Source organism: Sciurus carolinensis, chromosome 10, assembly GCF_902686445.1.
Source record: "Sciurus carolinensis chromosome 10, mSciCar1.2, whole genome shotgun sequence".
Taxonomy (NCBI): Eukaryota; Metazoa; Chordata; class Mammalia; order Rodentia; family Sciuridae; genus Sciurus; species Sciurus carolinensis.
Window position 1 is genome coordinate 33,983,692 of NC_062222.1, and position 26,408 is coordinate 34,010,099.

At 37.9% G+C, this 26,408-nt stretch overlaps 1 protein-coding gene across 3 annotated transcripts in view; it reads left to right on the plus strand.

Annotated features, from left to right (window-relative positions):
* Fnip2 (folliculin interacting protein 2) overlaps positions 1-26,408 on the plus strand; it is a 115,346-nt gene that overhangs the window by 10,721 nt on the left and 78,217 nt on the right. The window contains exon 1 of one of the 3 annotated variants that reach the window (XM_047566169.1): positions 9,525-9,565. The exons of the other annotated variants lie outside the window; for them this stretch is intronic. Within the exon in view, the coding sequence (XP_047422125.1) occupies positions 9,540-9,565 (26 nt within the window). The 5' untranslated portion in view covers positions 9,525-9,539. Of the gene's footprint in view, positions 1-9,524; positions 9,566-26,408 lie in introns of those variants that run through there. 3 annotated transcript variants of the gene reach the window in all.

A 26,408-nucleotide genomic window follows, 5' to 3' on the forward strand; every position in this document is an offset into this window, starting at 1 on the left:
TATGTGTGTGTGTGGGTGCATGCGCATGCATATACATATATGTATACATACACACATTGCCGAAATTATCCAAAAACCTCTAGAGAGGTTGCACTTGTTTACACTTTCCTATGACCTGTGATAGTGACTATTTAGTGAAGTACCATAAAGATACAATATTGATAAGATGGTGATGAAACTTGGACCCTACCTTACTCTTGGTAGTTGAGCCCTACTCATTCTTGATCCCTTGTCTAGTTTAGTGACTGTTTAGATTGTTAAACTCTTTTGCAGTTCAGTTTGTCTGTGCTATCTAGACTTAAAAATGTTCTTTTTTTCCTGCACACTGGGGATTGAACTCAGGGGTGTGCCCCCATTGAGCTGTATCCTGCCCTTTCACTTTTTTAAAAAATGTTTTTAAAAGCATCTGCTAAGTTGCCTAGTTTGGATTTGAATTTGGTGATCCCTCTGCCTCAGCTCTCCAGTCACTGGGATTATAGGCATTTACCTCCACAGCCCACACATAAAATTTTTTGACCTAGTATTTTAAAAGAAAAACTATGTGCATGAAGATGTTTTAAAAAAAGCTTCTGAGGCTGGAGTTGTGACTCAGTGGTAGAGCACCTGTGAGGCCCTTGGTTCGATCCTCAGTACCACATAAAAATAAAATAAAGGTATTGTGTCCACCTATAACTAAAACAAAATATTTTTTAAATGTTTATTTAAAAAAAAAAAGCTTCTGCACATGAAGGTATTCTTTAGGTGTTATTACAATGATAAAATAATTTTTAAAAATGTAACCAGTTGTCCAATAGAAAAAAGGAGCTAAATTATGTTAACTTTGTAGGGGTATTATGTGATGGTTAAATGATTGTAAAGTCTGTATTAATATGAAATATTTGATATGTTAAATGAAAAAGCAACATCAATTGGTATCTAAGTTGGGAATATATTAGTAGATACACAAATGTATGACCAAGAACTAGAAAGAAGAAAAGAGTTAAGCACAGTCAATGTGATTGGGTAATGATTATAGGTAAATGTTCTTTATAAAAAATAAATGCTTGACCATTATAAAATTGTGTGGGCAAAAAAATGAAATTTAGAAAAAATTCTTATAAAGCAAATAACCATATATTTATAGTGTTAAAGATACATTGTCATTATAGACTTCATTAATTTGTGAAGACATAATTATAGAATATGTATGCTGTTGGCTTCCCCCAAATCTTTTAAGATGCCTATAAGTAATTACTTTTCAAGAATTTTAAGGGATAACACTCTAATATTTATAGAATATAACTGACCATTTCTCATTCATGTCTCATACTTATTCTTTGAGGGTAGGTGTTTTTATTAACTAATTTATAGGTTATACATTTATAATAACTTATAGATGAAAAAATGGAGGCTTGTTTGAGCTTGAGTGGTTAACAGTGATACTGGGAATTCAAGCTGTAGTTAGTTCTTTACTAATACATGATCTGTATTCCCTCTGTAGATTAATATTTGAAGTATCTAAGAAATTGAGATTCTATGCTACATTGTATGAGGTTTGTGAGAAACTATGAAGTCTTAAGTAATACTTCTAGGGAGCTTACTGTTAATTATGCAAATAATAGATATCAAGTGTGGAAAACTAATTGATAACATGAAGCAGAATCAGGACCAAGTCTCTAATATTAGATTAAGAAGAAAGGAAGGATTGGGGGTAGGCTTTTTAGTCTGGGCTAGTTGGGGGAGGCTTTTTGACAAGGTAGGATCTGATGGGTAGAATTCAGAGAGAGAAAGAAGACCTTTAGAGGTGTCCTGGATTAGTGTTGAATGAACTGGTTTCTTTGAAATGAGTGTTCCTGTGAGGTAAGATACAATGCAATCAGATTGGGCCTGGTAGGCATTATCACTTTTAATTTTAGGTGACCCTAAAGTGTAGAAGGGGAGATTTCTCCAGTGTATAGTGAGGGTTAGTAGAGTAATCCCTTCAAATGAGGGTTTTCATCATAAAAGGGGTATAAAATCACTTTTCTTGCAAGACTGTCTGAAGACCATAGAGATAACATATGTCAGTTGTACCACAGAGAGCCTGGCACCTTTTAGGTATTCAGTAGTGATTCACAACCCTCAGAAATGTAAATATCGTCAGCTCCTCCAGCAGCTTCGCTGTATTAATACCGTTTTCAGGTGACCTCACGGTTGAAGGGGAGGGGCAAGTAGCTTGTCTTACTAAAAGGTAGAGTTCCTTCTCTGCAGGGACTACAGCTCTGAGTAGAGCAGAGCTTCAGTGGCTTGCTCAGCACAAATACCTTAATTTAAATTTTGGTGCTGAATATCTGAGTTAGTGCTGCTTTACCGCATGTGATGTCTGCAAGCAGAACATATCTATATTCATTAGTCTTCCTTATCTTTCCCCTATGTTAGACCTCCCATCTCCAAAGAGGGAAAAATAACTAATACAAGCTGGTAACTTCATGCTTGCACCTTTTGTGGCTTCCCTCCTACTTGGGGCCAAATCCACACCTGGTATGCCTAGCCCATACATAGATACCTTGTTTCATATTTAAGGAGTTTCTTTTTTTGTTTGTTTTTCCATAAGTAGGTTTTTTGTTTGTTTTGTTTTGTTTTGTTTTGGTACTGGGGGTTGAACTCAGGGACACTGGACCCTGAGCCACATCCCCAGCCTTGTTTTATATTTTATTTAGAGACAGTGTCTCACAGAGTTGCTTAGTGCCTCACTTTTGCTGAGGGTGGCTTTGAACTTGCTGCCTTCCCACTTCAGCCTCCTGAGCCTCTGAGTCTATAAGTAGTTTCCTGACAGTTCTTCTACTTTTATTGACTCATTTTTGTGAAGAGCCAGTTCAGACTTTCTCCAAGTAGAGTAGTGTGTGTTTGAAGGCTGTACCTAAGTTACTGAGGATTGTTGTCTTTTACAAATGTGTGACAAAGGGGATGAAGAGGAAGACCAGTTGTATTAGAAGTCAGAAAAAAATTGTCCAGTCATCTTACCTTACACAGTGCTAAGTACCGCTCTACTTGCGTGGCAGTATTAGTTTAACAGATATTGTGCCACAGGAAGTATTGTAGATCCACTTTATAATTTGTTCATTGTTGTCTTCTTTCTTACGGTCCTCTTCCCTTCAAATCCAGGTTGTATTGGATTTGGATCTTATAGCTGATGACTTGTCCTGCTGCTCTTTAAATTTACTCCAGCCCAGGATTAAGTTTTAGAGCGGGGATTGCTAACGTCGATATTGTGTTTAACACAGCAGCAGCAGTGTGAGGTGTCTTAAGCTTGACTTGACCTGCTGGCATGCTACACTAGCCTGTGTAATACTGGTTATGAGGAGGATTCTTTTCAGAACTGTATCAAGTTTAGCAACTGATTGTTAGAATTCTTTTGGTTTAATCCCCAGAAAATAGTAGATAACTTCCTTGGGGTTTAGGAGTTGCCAAAACGTGTTAGACATGTGCTCTCTCCATTTATTTTCTTTTGTGCTGGTGATTGAACTCAGGGCCTGGCTCATACTAATGTGTGTTCTAGCACTGAGTTATACCCACAGCCTCTGTTTATTTTAGAAACCTTATGTACATGGAACAGGACCTCCAATTCACCATTTTCCTGCTGAAGTTTACCCCAGAAACATTTTTAGTGACAAGGGCTTCCCACAATTTTTCTTGAGGATAAAATAATACAGTCTCTCCACTCCTTTATTTCAAATTCCAACATGTTACTAATCTGCCACTTAACACCCCTCTGTTCAGAAGACTCCCATCTTATACATATTCCATCTTAGAAATATCTGGGATATGGGACCTTGGATAACTGTGTCCTAAAAATTTGGGCAAGCAAATTTGATCCTTTTCCTCTTCATCTTCCCTCACCCCTTGCTTGCTGACACTGAGAGGGGTCCTTCCTCACCATCAGATTAGTATGAAAGAGATTACTTTGTGGCCCTGTGGGGCAGAGAGGAGGTCATCTGACCTATACAGGTTTAAACTCTGGGTAGTCTAAAATCTGTGCTGGAATACTCCATCTGGTCCCATGCGTTCCTAAGCCTGGTCCAGTTTGAGGCTGGTCCAGTTTGAGATTTGCATCAAAGCTTAACAAGTTATTACAGTTTATTAAGTTTTCCATTGCTTTCTCTTCCTTGGGAACCTAACTGGTATGAATGGAGGTATGCACAGAGGTATATTTAGAGGAAAACTGGATAGGATGCAAAAGTGAGGAAGAGCAAATTGTAAACAAAAATAAAAAATAATAAAAGCTACAAGTAATACATAAAATAAATTCAAGTTTTTGAGAATAAATTAAGAGAATGGTAGCATAATTAATGAAAATGGGAAAGTTTGTAAAGAGAAATGATTTTTAAAAGTGAATATATGCATTTGGACTTGCGCATGTTACATTTGAAGGTGCATGCAGACACTCCAAGTGATATTCATGTGGCTGTTGTTGTCAGGGGAGATATTAAGCTAATATTTGCCAGAGAGCTCAGGAAATTCATATTTTACTCTTGAGACTTTTCTTTTTCTATTCCTTCCCTCAAATTACTTTGTCAAAAAAAAAATTTTTTTTTTTTTTTTTTTTTTTTTTGTTCTTCTAAATTCAGCTGCCACCTGTGATTGTCTTTGCTGATCGCTTCAATAGAGCTGACTGGTCCTTCTAGACTCCTAAGTTTAGCATAGTTCTTTTTTTTTTTTTCTTTAATATTTTTAGTTGTAGATGGGCACAATACCTTTATTTTATTTGTTTATTTTTATGTGGTGCTTAGGATCAAACCCAGTGCCTCACACATGCTAGGCAAGCGCTCTACCACTGAGCCACAACCCCAGCCCCTACTTAGCATATTTCTTTTTATGTGGCAGTTAACACATTCTGCTAACTGCTTTTATGTTTTCCCAAACACTTTTCCAAATTATACCTTGAAAGCAAGGTATATGTATGTCCCTGTAGTGCATAGCATAATACTAAGTACATCAATAGGAGCTTGGTATATGTTTAAATACATTTCTTTGGAACTCTTTTTTCTCAGCAAGTACCACTACTTAGAGAAATATAAACTTACTAGTGAATATATAAAATTTCTTTTTTAAAAATCATAAATGTGACTCTGAAGCTTTAAGAGCATCTCTGAATTTAACTGTTATGTGTAGTTTATCCTGTTCATACTCATGCCTCTTACTGTATTTATCCCCATTTGTTCTTTGTTTCTAACTACAGGATTATCTAAATTGCCCCACCCACTTTGGTACTTGGAATTGAACCCAGGGGTGTTCTACCTCTGTGCTACATCCCCAGCCTGTTATATTTTTTCTTTTGAGACAGGGTCTAAGTTGCCCAGGTTGATCTCAAACTTGCAATCCACCTTATTATCCTAAATAACTGGAACTATAGGTGTGCATGTAGCTGGTATTGCAGTTTTGACCAGGGTTTTCTCGTGATTTTTTTGTGATTCCATCTTCATGATGCTGTACCATTAATTTGCCCCTCTGGTTCACTAAGATGAAATAATTTTTCAGGGCAAATGGCAATAGAAGGGGTAGGAGAAGAGATTGTCTTCTGAGTCTCTTATTACCTTTCAAGGCCCTAAATTTTCTTTTAGTTCCCAAATCTGTGTTTTTGAATTTTAGACCTGGTACAGAAAGAAGGGCCTGTGACTCCAGGTAGTGCTGCATTCCACCAGTCTAGGAGGGGTAGGATTAGGGTTTGGAAGACCTTATACTAGCTGTCGTTGAACAACTTCCCAATATTCTCTAACCCTCACCCCCCATGAATGCAATTAGCCAGAGGTCCTTTTATTTGCATTGTACCTTTCTTGCCAAAGACAAAGAAAGATTTGTTTAGTTTATGAAATTGTAGTAGTGACAGTTTCAAGTCAGAAACTCCAAGCTGGAGGTTTAGGATGCTAAAGTTAAGAATGACATGCTATATAAACCAGTTTTCCCCCATGACTTCTTTTCTAAAAATCATAATGAGAGAGAGAGAGAGGTGCATATTGGTTAAATGTGCAGGAGTGTGATGAAGATCACAGTTTCAAAGTGTAATTGATAAGTTGAACTTAACAGTCATAGCTGACATATTCATGTGTTTTATTTTCCAAAGCAGTTATATTTATTTTACAGAATTGGAGACTGGTTTACTGGCCAAGGACACAGAGCTAGTTGTGCTTACAGATAGGTGAATAAGACCAGATCTTGAAGTATAGACCCTTCTTTTATTTTTTTAGTACCAGGGATTGAACCCAGAAGTACTTAACCCCTGAGTCCGGTTCCCAGCCTTTTTTTATTTTTTATTTTGAGACAGGATCTTGCTAAGTTGCATAGGGCCTGTTTAAGTTGCTGAGGCTGACCTCAAACTTGCAACATCCCTGCCTCAGCCTCCTGAGTCACTGGGATTACAGGCGTGTGCCACCATGCCCAACCAAACATGGGCCTTTTGATTACTGCATTGTGCCTCAGCTACTTTTTAGTCCTATGAGTATGGCAGAGTTCCTCTGTTTAGCACTTGTTAAAAGCGGTTATGACTTGGTAGCTAACTTATATGTTATTGATTTTTAATTATCATAAGTTTATATTCTTTTATATGTTGTTGAACTGTTGCATTATTTTCATTAATTTTCTTCCTTGTGCTATTGAGGAGCACAGAACTATAACAAGTACCTGTTAAAATCAAATCCAGCCTTCTTCACACAAGTGGCCCTGTCTCATTTCTCTCTGCTCTTCCCCCTCATTCTTCTTACTCCAGTAAAAATGAACTTGTCTCAGTTCTGCAAACAATTTTGAGTTTTGTCTTTACCAGGGTTTCTTTGCCTGGAATTTGCCTCCTCCCTTCCTTCTTTAACCTTGCTAACTCCTACCTTCTGCAGTGGTTGGAAGTGGAGGTGGGTGCTGGAACCAGACTTCACCACTTAATAGCTGCATGATCTTGAACAAGTTACTTAACCCCTCTGTGGCATGCTGCTGCTTTCTCATTGGTGCATTGAGAATGATAACAGCTACCTCTTGGTGTGGCTGTGAGATTTAAATGGATGTAGTCTTGCCAAGTTAGAACTGCCTGGCACATACTAAGGACTCTGATGGGTGGAAGCCTTTGCTGATAGTACCCACAGCCCCAGTGAGCTGGATAGCCCTGTTCTCTCTTCAATTCATCTTTGCATGTAGCACCCTCTCCCTCTGGATTGTGACGGCCTGTGCATAACACTCCTCCACTATGGGGACAGGGATAACCATGTCATGTCTGTGTTGTTCACTTTGGGACACAGTACCTGGCACTGTGTAGGCACAGAAAAACATTTGAATAAATGAATAAGCGGAAACCTCCCTAGTGTCCATCATCAGCTTATTTTTTAGCCCGGCTTTCCATCCTTTCTGTGAGCATCTTTTTACCTTTCATTTGGGGCCTTTGGTGGGAATTTTAGAGAAGGCAGATGATAGAGAAGATCATCTGTCTCCTAGTTTAACCTAAATTTCATCATAGAAGCTTTGGAATTTTAACACATGAATTGCTCAGTGCAGTTTATTCCCTAAGAGGCCTGTCCACTAAGGGCAGCCTCTGTGGGACATAATGGATCGGCCTCTTGCAGAGTCGTTGCATTCTTTAAGTCGTTGCATTCTTTAAGAAAAAGTTGTAGTGGGTTCCACATACAGCAGGCTGTACTCACAAGGAGCCCTGTCTTGATGCTGGCTTTAGTCTGTTTACTGACACAGCCCCCCTGCCCCCAGCTCTTTCTCTCTAAACACACACTGTCAGGATTTCCTGGCATTCAGTTTTTGCACTGGTCATCAGGTGTGCCATGGCCATAAAGTAGTGTTTGAAGCCACTTGACTTTTTCACCTTAGATGCTCCCTTTCTAATCAAGAGTGAAAACAATGTGAAAGGAAAAGCTTCTGCAAGAGTAGAATAGTTTCTGGCTAGAAATGATGAGAGTCTGTTTTTTTTAGCTGCAGGGGTGGTGGTGAGCAATCTCAGTCTTGGCAGTCATGTGGAGGGGTTCTGGGTGAAGTAATGCCTTCCCTGAGGGGACAGGGGCTCGGATAAATCCATTAAATGATGTGAAGAGTACTAGAAGAATGAGCTCAGCCATTTATTGCTGAAGAATCTGTCGGGGTTTCTAGGGGCAATAGTGAAAAGCAGAGGTAACCAACTCCCACACTGGACTTCACAGCCATGATCCCCTTCTCTCCACCCCCAAATTCAAAGCCTCTAGAAGAGCAGTGTGCGTGTGTGTGTAAAGTAGTAGGCTTTTATCCCTCAAAGTATTTTCTTTCTTTCTTTTTCTTTTCTTTTTTTTTTTTTTTTTTTTTGTACCAGGGGCACTTGACCACCGAGCCACATCCCCAGTCCTATTTTGTATTTTATTTCGAGACAGGGTCTCACTGAGTTGCTTAGTGCCTAACCATTGCTGAGGCTGACTTCGATCCTTCTACCTCAACCTCCTGAGCCACGGGTATTACAGGTGTGCACCGCTGCACCTGGCCCTCAGAAACTATTTTCCCTGTAGTTAAGATACGTTATGAAGGACAGGCAGTTCATTTATTTGTTGAATAATGGCTATATTATAGATTAACCTGGTTCTGGTGGAATGGCCAAATGCTCTGACCACCCTTTATAATGTTTCTGATGGGTTCTCAAAGTAAACTTACAAATGAACTTATAGGGTCCTTTGTAGGAATATCCAGCTCATTCTCAAACTCAGTTTCTCCTAACTTAGAACATAGATCACTTCTGATACCTCATGGGTGGGGATTTCCTCCCACACAGGCACTGGTTCTTCAGCAGCAGACACCAGCTGGGTGCCCTCTAATGCAGTGCAGTTCTGAAGCCATCTACCTAGAGATCTATCTGGAGGTAAGGTGTGATCCTACAGGATGAGAGCTCCATTCCAAAGACCTGGATCTTGCCACCTTAGAACCAGTTGTGAGCCCCAGGTCATTTTACCTGTGCTTCCACCCAATCGTCTGTTAATGGGGGTTCCCACAATCCCCTCCTGAGGTTTAATTAATTTGCTTGAATGGCTCACAAAGCCAGGGAAAAGTTAGGTTTACTGGTTTATTTTGAAAGATATCACAAAGGATACAGATGAAAAGATGCATAGGGCAAAGTAGGGCAGAAGGGCACAGAATTTCTCTGCGCTTTTGGGGTATACCCTCCAGGAAACTGTGTGTATTCATTCAGCTTTCCAGAAGCTCTCTGAAATTTGTCCTTTGGAATTTCAATGGAGGCTTCATTGCATAGACATGGATAGCTGTGTGGAAATGTGATTGGACAAAAGGCATGATCTAATGCTAATAGTCTAGGTGGGGAATCCCAGCAAGGCCTGTCTGTTCAGATTCTTTGGCGTTCCTTCCTCATAGGTACAAGGCAGAATCCCTTCTGAAATTAGGGTTTTACCTACTATCAGATAAGGTAGGTCAGAGAAAGACAGGGAAGATTAGAATTTCTCTTGGGAAGAGAAATTCTAGTTTCTCTGGCTTGTTACTCTCTTTTCTACAGCCAATCTTCATTCAAGAACATCTACTGACATCTTCCATGTTCCAGGCACTGTGAATTGCTGGAAGATGGAATGACTGTGATGCATCCCTGCCCTGGGTAAGGTGGGAGGGGTTCAGTTGGTGAAGGTTAATTCCCTGCTGTTCTGTGGGAACTTGTGTAACTGGAGCTAACAACATACCAAGAAGTAGACACAAGGGGGCCTTAGAAAAGTCTCCACAAGATTTATTAGATGATTTAAGCTTCTAAGCTTGGTAGAGTCCAACATTTTTTCATTCTTTTTTCTTTATTTAGTACTTTCTTGTTTTTTTTTTTAATCCTTCAATTTGAAGCATTTGATAACAAATACATGTTTTTTAAATATTTTGATATTTGTGCTCATAGTTCCCCCCCACTTCTCATTGTCTTTTTAATTTATCTGCAGACGATTTTCTAAAACTTGATTATTGTTAGAAGTTATTCACCAGTTTTCTCAGAAACTAACCCAATGGATTGGAGAAGAGCGTGGGTGGAGAGGTAGGTGGAGAGGAGGCAGCAGGAACTGATTTCTGATAAGAATTTGTGGTTTCTCCCTGACACCCTTAGGTAGTATTGTTTCCACTTCCCTGTATAACCTCATTTTTTTAAAAATTAGTTTTCATTAACATTGTAAGTTTTAGGTGTTTCTTCTATACAAAGAACCCTTTAAAGAGTTTGCATTTTGGTATGTTTGTGAAACTAAGAATTTTATTAGTTATTACCAGCACCTGTTGAAATGTGAGGAACTCTCTTTGGGAATGCTATTGTTCTCCCAAAGCTTACAGACTGTCAATATGGACCATCAGTAGTGACTCTTGTGTTTCATTTCCCCCACGTTCTCTGCATTGTGTAGAGTAGCAAATGAGGATTGTACATATCCATAACCTTGAGTGCAGGATGAGCCATACATAGGTTTTTAAAACAGGTAAAAGGTGGTGGTGGTAGGGGCAAGTGATGAAGTGATGTCCCTGAGGAGATGAAAGACAGTAAGGCCCACAGATAGTCATACTTTTAGACCTTAGACTAGAAGAAGCAGAATTCTTTCTCATATGAGGAGGCAAATGTGGGCAAATTTTGGCTAACAAACATTTATTGAGTGCTTTTTTTTTTTTTTAAGTTGTAAATGAACACAATACCTTTTTTTTTTTTTTTTTTAATTATTTTTATGTGATGCTGAGGATTGAACCCAGTGCCTCGCACATGCTAGGCAAGTGCTCTACTACTGAGCTGCAGCCCCAACCCCTTATTGAGTGCTTTTAATATGCTAAGCATTGTGCTAATTTCTGGGATCCGATGGAGGAATGAGACATGATTTACTTTCAGGGAGCTTACAGTTTAGTAGAGGAAATGTTCACAGAAGAACCCCATCAGGTACTGAGTACGGTCAGTTCTCAATGTCTCAGATTCCGTGTTTGGGATTTCACCTTCTCACTAAAATTTATTTGTAACCCCTGAATCAATGTTACTGGCCCTCTTATGGTCGTCCACAGATGTACGCAGAGTGGCAAAACATGAGTCTTTTACACTTGTTCCCAACTGAGGTTAAGCAAGGTAACATTCTGCTGTCCTGTTTCAGGTCTTACACTGTAAACAAGTGCTTTTTTGCAGTACATTCAGTGCCTTTTTTTTTTTTTTTTTTTTGCATTTTTGTGTTTTTTGTTGGTGACTTCACCATTTAATAAAGTAACTGTCAGCATATTATTGATATGCTGTCTGTTCTTAAAAATAAGAAAGCTGTGGTGTGCCTTTGAGGGAAAATGCATATTAGTTAACTTGGTTCAACCTTGAGTTAGTACAGTTGGCTGTGAGTTCAGTGTTAATGAAGCAACAATATATATTAAGTAAGGTGTCTTCACAGGGAAACACATTAAAAAGGTGTGTATTAATTAGTTGAGGAAAATATTGTAACTATAAGTTTGCAGGAACCTAACCCTGTTTTTTTTCCTTAGTAATTGTTTGATATTCAGTAATTCAATGTTTGTAGTGATTTTATAGAACATAACTACTTTGAATAATAATAATTGACCTTACAGTGGAGGTACTAGGAGCACCCAGCAGTCTAGAGTATCAAGAAGGTAGGGTGGCTTGTTCCTAGGGATGGGTTTGGGAGGGGATCATTCCTGGTTTTTTGTTTTTTTTTAATTCTTTTTGGCACTTGGGATTAAACCCAGAGGTGCTTTACTACTAAACTACATTCCCTCATCCCATTTTATTTTTTATTTTTTATTTTGAGGCAGAATCTCATTAAATTACTTGGGGTCTTGCTGAGTTGCTGAGGCTGGCCTTGAAATTGAGATACTCCTGCCTCCTAAGATGTGTCTGGCTGGGACTCATTCCTCTTGAATGGCAGATGAGGTGGGGAATCAAAGCGGTGACTCATATGGTTTAGACAGTAAGGAAGGGAAAAGCCAGAGAAGTTCGATAAAAGAATTTTCAAGGGATGGAAGATTATATAAAGTCAGAAGGCAGACCTGGAGGTAATAAGATAGCAGCAAGGATAGGAGTTTTTAGCTTTAACCAACTGAAAAGAAAAGAGGTAGAAGTGAAGACAATTAATAAAGAAAATTAATAAAAGACAGAGAATGGCACACTTTTTGTTGGATAGACCATTCACTGGAGTGTTGAGTGTTACTGAACGTCAGAGGGCCCAGAGAGCTGACAAAGACGGTTTGCCCACTGGTGCAGAGATTCCAAGAGCCCTGAGACATGATCCAGGAATCTTAAAAGTCGAGACATGAAGATAGATATAAGGAGACCTATGCAGATTATCAAATGAGTGGCAAGGTTCTAACTGCAAAGTTTCTTTCTTTTTCTGTTTACAAGTCCAACACCACTAGTGCCACAGGAAAGACAGAGAGAACCAACAAGATGTGTTTATCCATTAAATTTAGGGAGAGGAGGGGAGAAGAGCTGAGTGGTCAAGGGTTGCTATGGTGTTGCTAATTGCTCTGATACACCTTTTCTTCACAGAATGAGATTAATGTTATACTTCCAGAATGTTCTTTGTTATATCATAGTTTTCAGTTCCCTTGTCATGTGATTTTCAATATTATGGTATTTAAGATTGGCAAGCACGTATACTTAGGATTTGTCCAATAGAGGTAATGATTCCTTTCAGTTCTGTCTCTGTGGGATTTGGGGCTATGGTCTGCTTCCTCTTGACTCTCCTCAGGGTTTGGCAACTCTGGACACTGATTTCTAGCCTTTCCGGCTGACCACTGGATTAGGTTTCCTTTCTTTTCTCATTGGTCATTGTGATGGAGTTTGGAATTGGAACAGAGACAAGTCATACACACACCACCATTGTGAGTCTTCTGAAAACTGCTGCTTAGTTCACTACACTGGGCACATTTGGCTGGTGACACTTGAAATGCATCTAGTCTGAATTGATATGTTATGTGTAAAACTCACTTAAAAATTTTTTTTTAGACATAGCATGAAAAACAGACTGTGAAATAATATTTCATTAATAATTTTAAGATTTTATGTATGTTGGGTTAAATAAAATAAAATTCATTTCATCTGTTTATTTTTCCTATTTAAAATGTGGATATTGGAGTATTTAAAAACATGTATGTGCCTTTACATCTTCTTTCTGTTGGATAGCACTGCTTCCTTGGGATTATTCCTTTGGATTTCCAAGGATCTATTTAGAAACGATTGCATTAAATGATATACTTACAAAGACCAAATTTTGGAGGCAGTTGTATTTGCAATGCCATTAAAGTTGCTGCTAGTATACCTGAATGTTGCTCTTGTAAACAGAAGTATTACTATAAAAAAATACTAAAATTCCATCTGCTGAAAAAACTTCTGCCTCAGAAGTGGCTTGTTTTTCTTAGAAATTCTTCTATAATAAAATGAAGTAAATACAACAATTGTACCATATAGAATATAACTGAATTCTTTAAAAAATCTATATCTGGGCTAGCATTTGCTTGTGTTTTGAACTAATCCAATATAATCGGACTTTTAATTAAATGTGTAGTTATTTTTCAAAGGATCTTTTGAATCTATGTCACATTGAACCATGATATAATGAGTTTTTGCTGTCCCTGAGAGAGTGACCGTTTTCAGAACTTGGAAGAACAGCTTTTTGCAAGATGGTCTTAGTACATATGACAGAAAAGAAATTAATTTAAAAGGTTCTAATTTAAGAACCATTTAGTAAGTACCTTCTCCCTGCTCAGTGTTTTGCTTAACTGCACAAGCAAAACACAGAAGAAATTAAAGTGACCCATGTCCTGGAGAAGCTCCTCATCTGCCTGAGGAATTCATAATGGACATTCTAATCTGGTGTATCTGGTGAAGTGTGAGCAGAGATTAACAGTTTATAAAATCAGCCAAAGCACTAAAATGCGAAAACTATTTATGAAAACAATGCAGTTCCAAAATTACCTGAATAAATACCACTTCTGCACATTCTTTTATGGGAATTGTATCCTGCAGCAGTTCTTCTCAGAACTAAGACCTAGGGCAACTTGTAAGACACAGGGACTATTCTTCTAAGGTATAGCCAAGGGGAAAAACTGAAGCCTGGTTGTAGTTAGGGAGGTTCTGAACTCTTAAACAGATAGAGAATCCTTCAGAGATGTTATATATAGAGTTCATTCTGTCTTCCCGTTGCAAATTTTGAAACATTTTCAGAAAAGGGCCATTGTGGGAATTTTTTTACAAAGCAGATAGCCCTTGGTTTGTGTCCTCAAAGAACTTAGATTTGACTTCAAAAGTTAGATGAAAGGCATTTTAGAAGAGGAAATTTATCAGTTGAAAGAGAGAATGCCATTTATTAACTTGAAAGCTAATTGTTTCATAGTTACAATTTTCTAGTTGTCGCACTAATTTGGTCTAGAGTTTACTGTTCCCAGGGGGACTTTGCAGAGTCTATTTTAGAGTGCATAATTGCCTGGAGCTTCAAGAGAATTGGCTGCATTTTTGGCGGGTGGAGTTGGGGTGGGGAGGTGATTGACTTTCTTGGGTAAAATTATTATTTGCCAGATGTCATTGTGGCCAAAGTTGTTTATCTTGGCTTCATGTTGTATAAACACAATGTAGTCATCTCTGAACTTAGCAATTCAAATAGGACAGTGAGTACTTTTTTACTTGTGTATATTAAAAAAAGTACATCACATTTGTCTAGAACTTTATAGTTTTTCAAAGGGACTTTCAAATGCTCATATTGAACATTTGCAACATACTTCAGAAATAGGTGGAGGAAGTATCATCATCAACCTTTTATTTCTGAGGAAAGTGAGGCTTAGAAAGTCTTGAGTATCTTTCCCCATAGTCATGTGGATAGTGACTATACCAGAAGTAGATAAAACTCACGACTTCCAACCCAAGGTTCTTTTCTAGTGTGACAGCCTGTCTCAGGAACAGTGCTGATGGTGATGACTCTCCTGGTTCTGGCATCTCCTGAGTTCCTATTGCATAGCCTTATCATGAGGAACCGATTCAGAGAAATGAGTGCCTGCTGATTCAGAACTGAACATCCTTTTACCAGCTTTCTCTTCTCATAAATTTATTTCTGTCCACTCCCAAGCAGTTTTCTTAGTTTTTGTGGCTATTAGAACTCCTCAAAACTTTTAAGAGTCTGTCTGTCTGTCTCTCTTTTGATGGGGATTGAACCCAGGGTCTTGTGCAAGCTCAGCAAGCGCTCTACCACAGAGCCACATCCCCAGCTCAAGAGTCTTTTTTAGATTGCTAAAGATAAATTTATTATATGGGAAGCTTCTAATTCTAACTGTGTGTGCATATATATGTATATATATACACACTACATATATGTATTTTATATATATACACACACACTACATATATATACACACTACATATATATATATATATATATATATATATATATATATATTGGTACTGGGGATTGAACCTAGGGGCACTTTACCGCTGAGCTATATCCCTAGTACTTTTTATTTTTTGAGACAGTCTCACTAGGTTGCCCCACCTGGCCTCAAACTGGTAATCCTTCTGCTTCAACCTCATGAGTGCTGGGCTTACAAGTATGCCCCAGTGTGTCCAGCTAATTGTAACTATATTATGAGTATCGCTGTTGTTACTTATCAGACTAAAACTGAGGGAGAACTGGAGAGAAGCATGTTCTGTCACTGACATCTCTTAAGCTCAACACTAATTTCCTTGAATAATTTTTAGCAAATCTGTATAATTCTTTTTTTAATACATATGCGTTTTGTCTTCTCCCTTTTTTATTTGTTCTTTTTAGATATGCATGACAGTAGAGTGCATTTCGACATATTATATATACATGAGTATAACTTATTCTAATTAGAAACTCATTCTTGTGGTTGTAGCAACATTGACTTTCACATTGAATAGGTTTATTAGCAGACCAGGAATGAGTGTGATAGCATTCAGAAGACTTACAACAGCCCTGACAAAACATGGACCTTGGACTAAGGTAGTAGCAGTGGAAGTTGTGATGGAAACTGCCATGTCCCCATTGGCAAGATTAAGAGGAAGCCAAGTATATCACGTGTACCAGATAAAACTTCTTACCTGGTCTTCATGTCAGCAGTGGTCAGTGAAGAGAGGACCATAGTACTGTGGTACTTCTAGCAAGACTACCCCATGATTGTCTGGCCCTGTTAAACGTGGCATACTAAATATTTCAAAGGATGAATGAGTAGGGTCCTAAGTCTTTAGATAGCATATTTTAGACATAAGCTCATAATTTGCTGCAGAAGCAATGAGATGACTTTATGAACTATAGAAAAGTGTCAGGCCAGGTCTGGTGCCATACATCTGTAATCCCAGCTACTGGGGAGACTGAGGCAGGAGGATTGTAAATTGCCAGTGTGGGCAATTTAGAGTTTGTCTCAAATAAAATTTTTGAAAAGAACCGGAGAGTTGGGTGCTGTGGCACATCCCTGTAATCCCAGCAATTTGGGCAACTGAGACATGGAGATAGCAAGATTGAAGCCAGCCTTTACAACTTAATGAGACATTATCTCAAAATAAAGGGGGAGGGAAGGGTTGAGATATAGCTAAATAGTTGAGTGCCTGGGTTCAATCCCAAGTTACAAACAAACAAACAAACAAACAAAAAACTGAGGATGTAGTTCAGTAGTAGAGCACTTATTTATCATGCATGAGACCCTGGGTTCAATCCCCTGTGTTGAAAAAAAAATTAGAAGAGTGTCAAATGCCTGTTATTTTATTTAATCCCACTTGGTGGCATATTTAATAGTAAAACAGGTTAATGAACAATTCCTAGTAATTCCAAAATTATCCCAGTAGCTACAGTAGTTAAAATAATAATATTATTTGTGTGTTGGAATGGTAATTTGATTGAATTATTTATTCCTCTTTGAGATAAATAGTTGTATCTCCATGTTATAAATGTTTAAAAAATTATAAATGCTTAACTTAAAATGTTGTAGATGTAAAGAGGCCTTTTTACAGAAACATTCTTCCCAGGAAGACTCAGGGAACAGTCTAATGTAGCTCACCTGAATGAACAAGGCGAATGGGAAGATGCAGGGCTGAGGAGGCTGAGAAGTCTTGCCAGGAGGACTTGCATGCTCAGCCAGCATGAACTGGGGCTCGTGAACTGCTACTTCTCAGAACTGACAGCCTCTTAGGGCTTTGTGTAGCTCTGTATCACATGCTCAGTTAACCCAGGTTGCATGTTCCAAAACATCAACAGAAATGTTTGATTATGTTATAACTCTGTATTCAAATGGAAAGAAGATGAAGATTCTGGAGCAGAGAATTCTCCATTACATATTTTTTCAAACATACTTTTACTGAATTATATGATTCTGTTAAGAATAACGATAGCTTTTGATGGGAAAAACGCAAGCCTTGAAAACTAGTGGTGCTATAGAGCCCTTTTCAAAGTCACGTAGGTAATGAGCAGATGTGTTAAAGAAAAGTTTTTATAGGGCTCTTCAGGGCACCCTCTATTTTACTTTGTAACGTGTGTCCTGCTCACATGATTTGCTGAAAATGAGAACTGTGAATGATTCCAACCCAATAGCTCAACTTTCAACTTCCTAAACAGGACTGGACTACTGATACTTTGCTAAGGTCCAAACAGTAGTGACAACCTAGGTTGACATCAGTTAAACTTTAAAAGTTGCATAATATTCTGTTGCTAATGTTTTCTAACTTTTGAAAGTCTTAGAAATAATTGGTTGGCTCTTGTTAATTTCAGTGAATCCTGGGAATGGGGTGTAAAAATCATTATGAGTAAGGAAAAAGGATGGTTGAGTAAGGTCTGATATTGGACTTTTAAATAAAAGTCATGAAAGTCTTTATCTAAGTTGTTGGTTGTCTCACTGATTGCAGAAAGAGTGAATCTTTTTACTGAGATGCCCCTTCTTGGGGGTAGGGAGTTAGGCAGCCTTAGGACAGCCTCGTGTTAGTGGGCCTGACTGGCTGCTGCCTTTTGGTGTTAAAGTTCAGGAATGAAAGTTACTTAAAACCACAGCTTTATAGCTCATCTCCCAGGGCTACTGTTTCATTTATTAGGTCCAGGATCTCCTGGAGTCTACCTTCTTTTCTTTTTTTTTTTCTTTTCTTTCTTTCTTTCCTTCTTTCCTTCTTCTCCTCATGTTGCCAGCATGCTGGTACTTGGTCAGATAACCTTTGTTTTGTTTTGTTTTGTTTTGTTTGTAGCACTGAGGACTAAACCCAGTACTGAATCCCTAGCCCTTTTTATTTTTTATTTTGAGACAAGCTCATGTGTTTCCCAGGCTGGCCTCAAACTTGTGATTTTCCTCTCTCAGTTTTCCCAGTTGCTGGGATTACTGCATGCATCACCAGGGCCAGATGAACCTTAAGTAGCACTTTTTCAAAGAAAGTGTGATGTGTATAGTTTAAAAATTCCTCTCATTATATGTATTGTATTGCTGCTAGCACTAAACAAAGTCTTCAAATAAAGGTAAATTGTGGAATTTTGCTTTTAGTTAGATACTTTAAGAGTGTAATAGCTGCAGCTATAGACTTTTGTTGACTTACATAAATATCAATATTTTATTATGTTGTAGGGAAAAAATTGTGTGATAGAATTGCACCCTTCTAGGGAATGTGCTTTTTTATATACTTATTTTAAATTTTCCTTTTAACTGTCTGAGATTGTTTTGACTCTGAAAATTTCCTTACAATAAAACCCATAGAATTGTTATAGAATAAAGAAATCAAGTAATCATTACTAGCAAGAAGGTTTTTTTTTAACGAAAGTAGTTCTACCGGAGTTGGGGACTTAGCTCAGTGGCAGAGTGCTTGCCTACCACGTGCAAGGCCCTAGGTTCAGTCTTCTGCCCTGAAAAAAAAAAGTGAGAAAAGTAATCTTACCTGTTATTTGTAAACATTACATGCCTGTTATTAGAAGATATAGAAGAAATTTTTTTTAAAGTCATCCTTAGCCTGGCTACTCAAAAACATTTTGATATTTATCTTTGGTTTTGTTTTCTGTGTTTTTTGTTGTTGTTTGTTTGTTTTTGCCATGCTGGGAATCAAACCCAAGGCCTCATACATGCCAGCCCCTCTATATTTGATTTTAAAAAGCACATTTGGTATCAAAATGCATACACAATTTTGAATCCTTTTCTTTTTAGTTAATATTACAACATAAAAATCTTTCTATGTTTCACGCATTTTATCTAGACATGCCATTCATTCATTCATTTACTCATTTCCTTCTTTGTGCTGGGTGCTGCATGCTTTGCTTTCCAAAGTATAGAGGCATGGGTGTGGAAAATAATCTAGATTACAGTGAAGAACTACAGATTATCCTGAATTTTCATATAATTTTTTGTTTTGTTTTGTTTATGGTACTGGAGATTAAACCCAAGACCTAAAGAGTACTAAGCACATACTTTAGCATTGATCTGTATCTGCAGCCTCATGTAACTTTTACTTGAATCTGAAGGTTAAAATTATCTCTCAGGCAGGAAGTTCCTGGTTTTAAGTCAAAGTACTAATACTGGTTGATTTTAGCCTATGTTTAAGTTAACCGTGTGTGGATAAAAAAGGGGGAAAAATTCTTTGCTTACAAGCCTGTCCCTTAACCTAGTGCTGGACTAGGCAGAGTTGACAGTGGAAAACAGAGCAGGCATCCTGTGTAGTCACTGGTGTCCTTGGCTCCTGAACAGGGATTGTTTACAGGAGAGCAGGGCAGGGTTCATGGCAAGGTGTCTGACAAAAGATTTAGTCACCCACAAAGCACATGACTGGGGCCTTGTCCTCAGAGGACTAAATTAGGGAGACTCTAAACATTCTAAGTGGCGTAGGATTCAAGATGGTGGAGAAAGAATTTCTTTAATTTATTAGTCAGTGATGTCCAACTGCCTCCTCCTCAACATTTTCCAAGTCTATCCACAGATGGTCCTGCACAGATATGCACCGCTAGACGTGCGTGCACTATAGGTGCATAGTGGGTGAGTGGGATGTGTTCACTCGTGAGCAAGGATGCCTGGGTTTCAGTCCTGGTTGCCACTCGCATGTTACATACCTTAGGCCAATTCCTTAACTTCTCTGGGCTTCATTCTCCTCATCTGTTAAAAGAAGATACTACTGCCTACTTTCTGATTAAATGAAGCATATAGAACAATGCCTGACTTGCAAATTAATCCTTAATGAATCTAGCTAACTATCATCTACCTTGTATGACCGAATTTGTACATATTGCTGAATTTCTTGGGTGCTGAGCTAATCATATGGTTGGGTTAGCATTAGGGCAGGTGGGTTATTTATTTATGCAGTACTGGGGTTCAAATACAGGGCCTCATGCATGCAAGGCAAGTGTTCTACCATTGAACTACAGCCCTAGCACCTATGTTATTTTTTGGTTGCACACTGAACTGTTATTTTGAGGATGGGCTGCTGCTTAGTAATCGGACACTACCCGCATTGCTTTTCTGAAGACAGACTTGGTTCCCATCCAGTGTACAAAGCCCTTTCGCCTAAGGCATACTGCTTCAAAGACGTTCTCATACTCCCTTACCTAAGTCTACTTGCTCTCATCTAACATGAGGACCCTTTTTGTTTTTAATAAGTTTCATACTGAATTATACAGAAAAGTGTATATATTCTGTTTGCTTAGTGTTCAGAGCACCAGCACTGAGAACAAGAAACAACGTTCTATAACCTTTTTGTGTTGCTTCCTTGTGACCACACTTTGAAAGTCACAGATGGAAATGTTTGTGATTGGTTGTTCTTATGTATGGATGTCTTTATGGAGGAAGGTTGGTTGTGGTACTGTGGATCGTAAACTCCACTGCTCCCCCTCTTCCCGCATTTATTTCCTTTTTTTCTTACTAAGGTAATGTGAATTGGCAAAGAAGGTGTCTTTATAGAAAGAGTCATTTGATGAAAATAATTGGACTGCACTTTTCTGTCTTCAAACTAATTTTTCTCTATTGGGACTTCTGGGTTTTTTTGTTTTGTTTTGTTTTGTTTTTTGTTTGTTTGTTTTGTTTTTTTGTACTGAGGATTAAACTTGGCGATGTTTAACCACTGAGCCACATGCCAGCCCTTTTTATATTTTATTTAGAGTCAGGGTCTCACTGAGTTGCTGTAGCCTTCTGAACCACTGGGATTACAGTTGTGCACCACTATGCTCTGATCCTGAATTTTTATTACATATTGTGATCTGCTACTTTTTTATAACCTCAACAGTAAGGTCAAGGGAATGCAAAAATGCATCAATACTTACCTTGAAACTCTCCTGACTTTTTAATTCTCCCAACTGTAAATCAGGCATAGACCAGGTGTGGTGGCACACACCTATAATCTCAGCAAGTTGGGAGGTTGAGGCAAGAGGATCATAAGCAGCAACCCAGCCTAGGCAACTTAGACCCTGTTTCTAAATAAATAAATAGATAGGACCGACGATGTAATTTAGTAGTAGATTGCCCCTTGGTTCAAAAATAGACTAACAAAATAAATAAATCAGGAATGGGAGCGGGCCTTTTCTCATGTCCAGTCTTGGATAGGAGTTGGGTTCTGAGATCACTGCATTGGACTGAGTTAGAGAAGAATCTGGGCACAACATGAAACTTTCAGTGTTTTGGTTGATTAGAGATTCTCTCCATGGGCAGGAGGTTGGATTGGTGTCTTGAGTACCAGGTATTTGCTTTCCATGATCTGAATGTAACTAATGGCATTTATTGATTCATAAACTTGGCCCTTTTCTATAAGACCCCTCAGTATCTAGGATGTGGGAATGAAGACTATACAAATAGCAGCTTAAAAAATTGAGGGACTGGAAAGAAAATAATTAAGAGCTTGAAGAGAACTTGCAGAGTGGAATAAAATCTTTGCCTAGTACTCTTCTGACAGAGGAAAAAAATGTGTATATATATATATATATATATATATATATATATATATATACACACACACACACACACACATATATAAATATAAATTTGTCCATTTATTGACCAGGTTGTTTGGTGTTTTTTTTTAGTTATTTATATATAGAAATATAAATATAAAAATAAATATATAAATCTTTACCAAATATTTATAATAAATATAAATTATACTTTAATAAACATAATATAAAGATAAATATATATATAAATAACTAAAAAAACTTAACACCAGGCAGATAGCCTAATCAATGAATGAGCAAATGAACTAAACAAATTTCTCAAAAGAAGAAATACAAATGGCCAACAAATACTTGAAAAAATGTTTAATATCTTTAGCAGTTAGGGAAATGCAAATCGAAACTACATGAGATTTTTATCTCACTCCAGTTAGAATGGCAGTCATCAGTAATACAAATAATATTTGTATTATGCTGGAGAGGATACGGGGAAAAATAACTTTTTTTTTTTTTTTTTGCAGTACTGGGGATTGAATCCAGGGCCTTATGGAAAAAGAACATTTATACATTGTTGGTGGGACTGCAAAATTAGTACAACCACATGGAAATCAGTATGGGGATTCCTCAAAAGACTAGGAAGGAATCACCACATGACCAAGGTATTCTACTCCTTGGTATTTTTCTAAAAGAACTAAAATCATACTAGAGTGATACCTACATATGTTTATAGCAGCACATTTTACCATAGCCAAGTTATAGAACCTGTCTGGGTGTCTGTTAACAGATGAATGGATGAAGAAAATGGGATACGTATACACAGTGAAATTTTACTTTGCCATAAAGAAGAATGAAATTGTGTTATGTGCTGATAAATCAATGGAACTGGAGAACATCTTGCTAAGTGAAATAAGCCAGGCTCAGAAAGTCAAGGTTTTAATATTTTCTCTCATATGCAGAAGCTAGAAAGAAAAGAGGAATAAAAAAGAATTTCACTGGGCTGGGTGTGTTGCTCAGTGGTAGAGCACTTGCCTAGCACATGCAAGGCATTGGGTTTGATCCTCAGCACTGCATGCATACATACATACATACATAAGTAAATAAAATAAAATAAAGGTATTGTGTCCATCTACAACTAAAAAAATTTTGTTAAAAAAAGGAATCTCACAAAAATAGAGGGGAGACCAGTAGAGTAGAGGAAGGGGAACAAAGGTGACAGAGGATGGGAGGGGAAAAGGAGGTTCTGGGGAATTAAATTAACCAAATTATGCTACGTGCATGTATAAATATTTCACAATGAATTTCACTTTTATGTATCATTATAAATGTACCATCTTAAGACAAATTGAGGGGAGACCAGTAGAGTAGAGGAAATGTATCATGAAGAGGAAGGAGGGAAGGTACTAGGGAATGAAACTGATCAATTTACATTAGGTGCTTATACTATGTCACAATGAGTGAATCCTGCTATTATGAATAATCATAATGTACCAATAAAAACAAACAAAAGTATTTATTGGTGGGCTGGGGGTATATTTCAGTGATAGAACACTTTTTTCAATACCCAGTTCCAAAAAACAAAAGTCTGAATCGGTAGTCTCCCTGCCTTACGCATACCACATAGGTTCAGTTCACCAGACTTCTCTGCCCCTCCCTCCCAGAGTCTGATGAAGTTCATCTGTATTGTGGAAGTATCAGTGGGGGAGCTAGGTTCCAGTCAGTGTGTTGAACTGCAGGAGTGTGGGAGTCTTGTCAGCATTTGAAAACACTTTTCTAAGTGTGTAAACTTTGGATAAACCAAATTATTTTCTGTAATACATGGATCAGTGATATGAGGGAAGTTGATAACTCAGCCATGTGTAGGGCTACAAATAGGTTAATGAAAATTATATTATACATATTATTTAAGATTCAAAAGTAGGATCCCCAGCATGTGATACCAATGTGAGTGCCTGTGTAAGTGTCTAATTCCACTTCAGGGAAGAGAAAGAAAATAGATTGGTTGAGAGGAGAATGAACTTTGGGGCCCTAAAGGTCTAAACATACCTTCTCTCTACCCAATGAGTTGCTCTGGAGTCTCAGAAAAATGATTGTGATGATACAGTTTTTGTTTCTCATTTACTGAAGAAATTTTAGAACTCTCAAACATTAGGAAATTGGTGTCCAAAGAGAGGCATCCATTTCAAGTACAACAGTGGTTTTGATGTGCCTCTCTATTATTTTTTTATCTGATTTTATACTGTGGAATTAAGGGTTATGGACCAGAATGACAGAGGAAATGACATTTTCACTTTTTAAAAGCCCAAGTGTCCTTTGTGTTAAAATACCACATGAGTTACATTGATTGCAGTGACCATGTGATGTGAACCTCTGGGAACTTTTGCTATAGGAAATGAGGTTAGAGTTCAAAGTGAGTGTACAAGTGCCTCCTGCTCAGAGTGTGTGCACAAGACTGTCACAGAAGCACTGCTTGTTGCAGGTAGATTTGTATCAGGTTTAATGCAGATACTCAGTGTTATAAAGAAGTGTCTGTTGGGCATCTAACATGCATAAAACTTGGCACATTGATAAAAAGATGAATGTCAAGACCCAATTTTTATACTGAAAGGATTTATAATCCAGTTATGATCATAAGATACACATAGTGTCATAAAATAATTATGTTTTAGGTGTTAAAAGGGTGGTTAAAAAGTATTAAAGGGCAATACAAGGACTAAAGGCCTCAGTAATCAGACGAGTCTTTTTGGGGAATTGGCATGTTTGCTTAAGGAACTAATTATCAAATTGTACAGTTCTCAGCCAGCAGCACCAGCATCCTGGAACTTGTTAGACATGTGATTTCTCAGACTCCACTTCAGAACTTCAGAATCAGGAGCCCCCAGGTTGGGCAGCAATTCATGTTTACAAGTTTAAGTTTGAACACCACTTTACCAAGGAAATGGTGGCTGAAAGATGTGCCGACTGAATTTAGGGAGGAACAACAACTGGCACACAGAAAGTACTTGAGGATGAGTGCCTGAATGAAGGGGAATGATAAAAGAGACCTGGTGTTTTCTGTGCCATTTAGTTTAGTTTCTGTTTCGGAGAATTCTTTCTGCATGCAGGTAGGTCCTTTTTTTCTCTAAATTCTTTATAAATATGTTGTCGTTTTGATCTCTTATTTAAAATGTTTGAACCTCCTGCATGAGAGATAAAATACATGTTTCTGTCATCATTTGAAGCCTCTAGAAAATGTAGAAAACACATCAGTTTTGTGTCTAACTACCTCGTAAAAAGTACATAGGTGTCTCAAAAGAGAATTTTATGACCTTTCATCAGATCCTAGGTAAATATCTATTAGAGATTGAAGTTTTAAAACTAAAATTGTGTGTTTATACATAAGGAGTGGGGTGTTGTTCCCCTAGTACCTCTAGTACATATTTTATAGAATTTAGAGTTTGGGGGCATTTTTAAGGTCCTGTCCTCTGATTTCTCTTGTGATTTTTAGGCCAGACCCTAGGTAATTAGAGAAGTTGGTTTGGAGCCAGCATGGGCCACTTGTTAGGTGGGCACAGGGTGCTGAGAGGAGGCTGTGCTTCCAGCCTTTGCTCTCCCAACCACTCTGTGCCTTAAACTGGAAATACTTTTATAGTGCTGCATAAGTGATATTCTGATTCACTTTTAAAAAGAGAAAGTTATCTTAAAGACAGTTCAAGGAACCAAAGAAGAACCCATGACCAGATTATGGCCCTGCAGTTAAGCTTTAAGCTCAATGTGTGTTCTCCTTCCTGGAAAAATGAATTCATCCTCTTCTAATCTGATTTTGTCTTGATACTATCAATTTAGCATGTGCCTTGGAGAGGCCAAGCTGTTGTCATATGTGTGTTGCAATCTTTATTTCTCAAAGGAGGTGCATTTTTTGAGTTCATTGTAGGGGGACTTTCAGGGTCACCTAGAATATACAGTAATGTGTTAGGGTTCTGCTACTATGTCATTAGTTTTTCCTCATACTTGTGGAGTGAAATACATGGCTACCATATGTGGAGATAGATTTCAAGCTTCCTGAAACCAAAGAACCAGCCATGGATTCACCAAATTTTAGGGGTCTGTTAATATTTTCTTCAGCCAAATTCCAGGATGAGGAAAAGAAACTGGAGCAATCCTTTGTGTGTGTGTGTGTGTGTGTTGTTTGTTTTTGGTTTTTTGTATCCAGATTTTGCCTATACTGTAGGGAACTATAATTTTTATTTCTCTAAAAGGAAAATTTGAGAGCTTGTGGTGTAGCTCAATGGCAGAGTGCTGGCCTAGCATGACAAGGCCTTGGGCTCAATCACCAGCATGATAGATAGGTGGGCAGAAAATGTTTCTCCATGAACCCACAGAATGATATTAACTCTGTAGCATTATTCTTAATTTTCAGATGATGTATGTTAGGGTCAAAAGTCAAAATTAAAGCGACTTTTGTCCTAGGGCTTTCTCAACTTGGCTGTGTCCAGGAATTCAATGCAAGAGTTTTGAGGGTTTATGGCTTCTCATTATCATTATTCTTTTTGCTTACTAATTTTTCCCTATATTAAAGCAAGAGTATGTCCATACTCTACTTCCCTCTCCCTGCATCACCATAATATACAT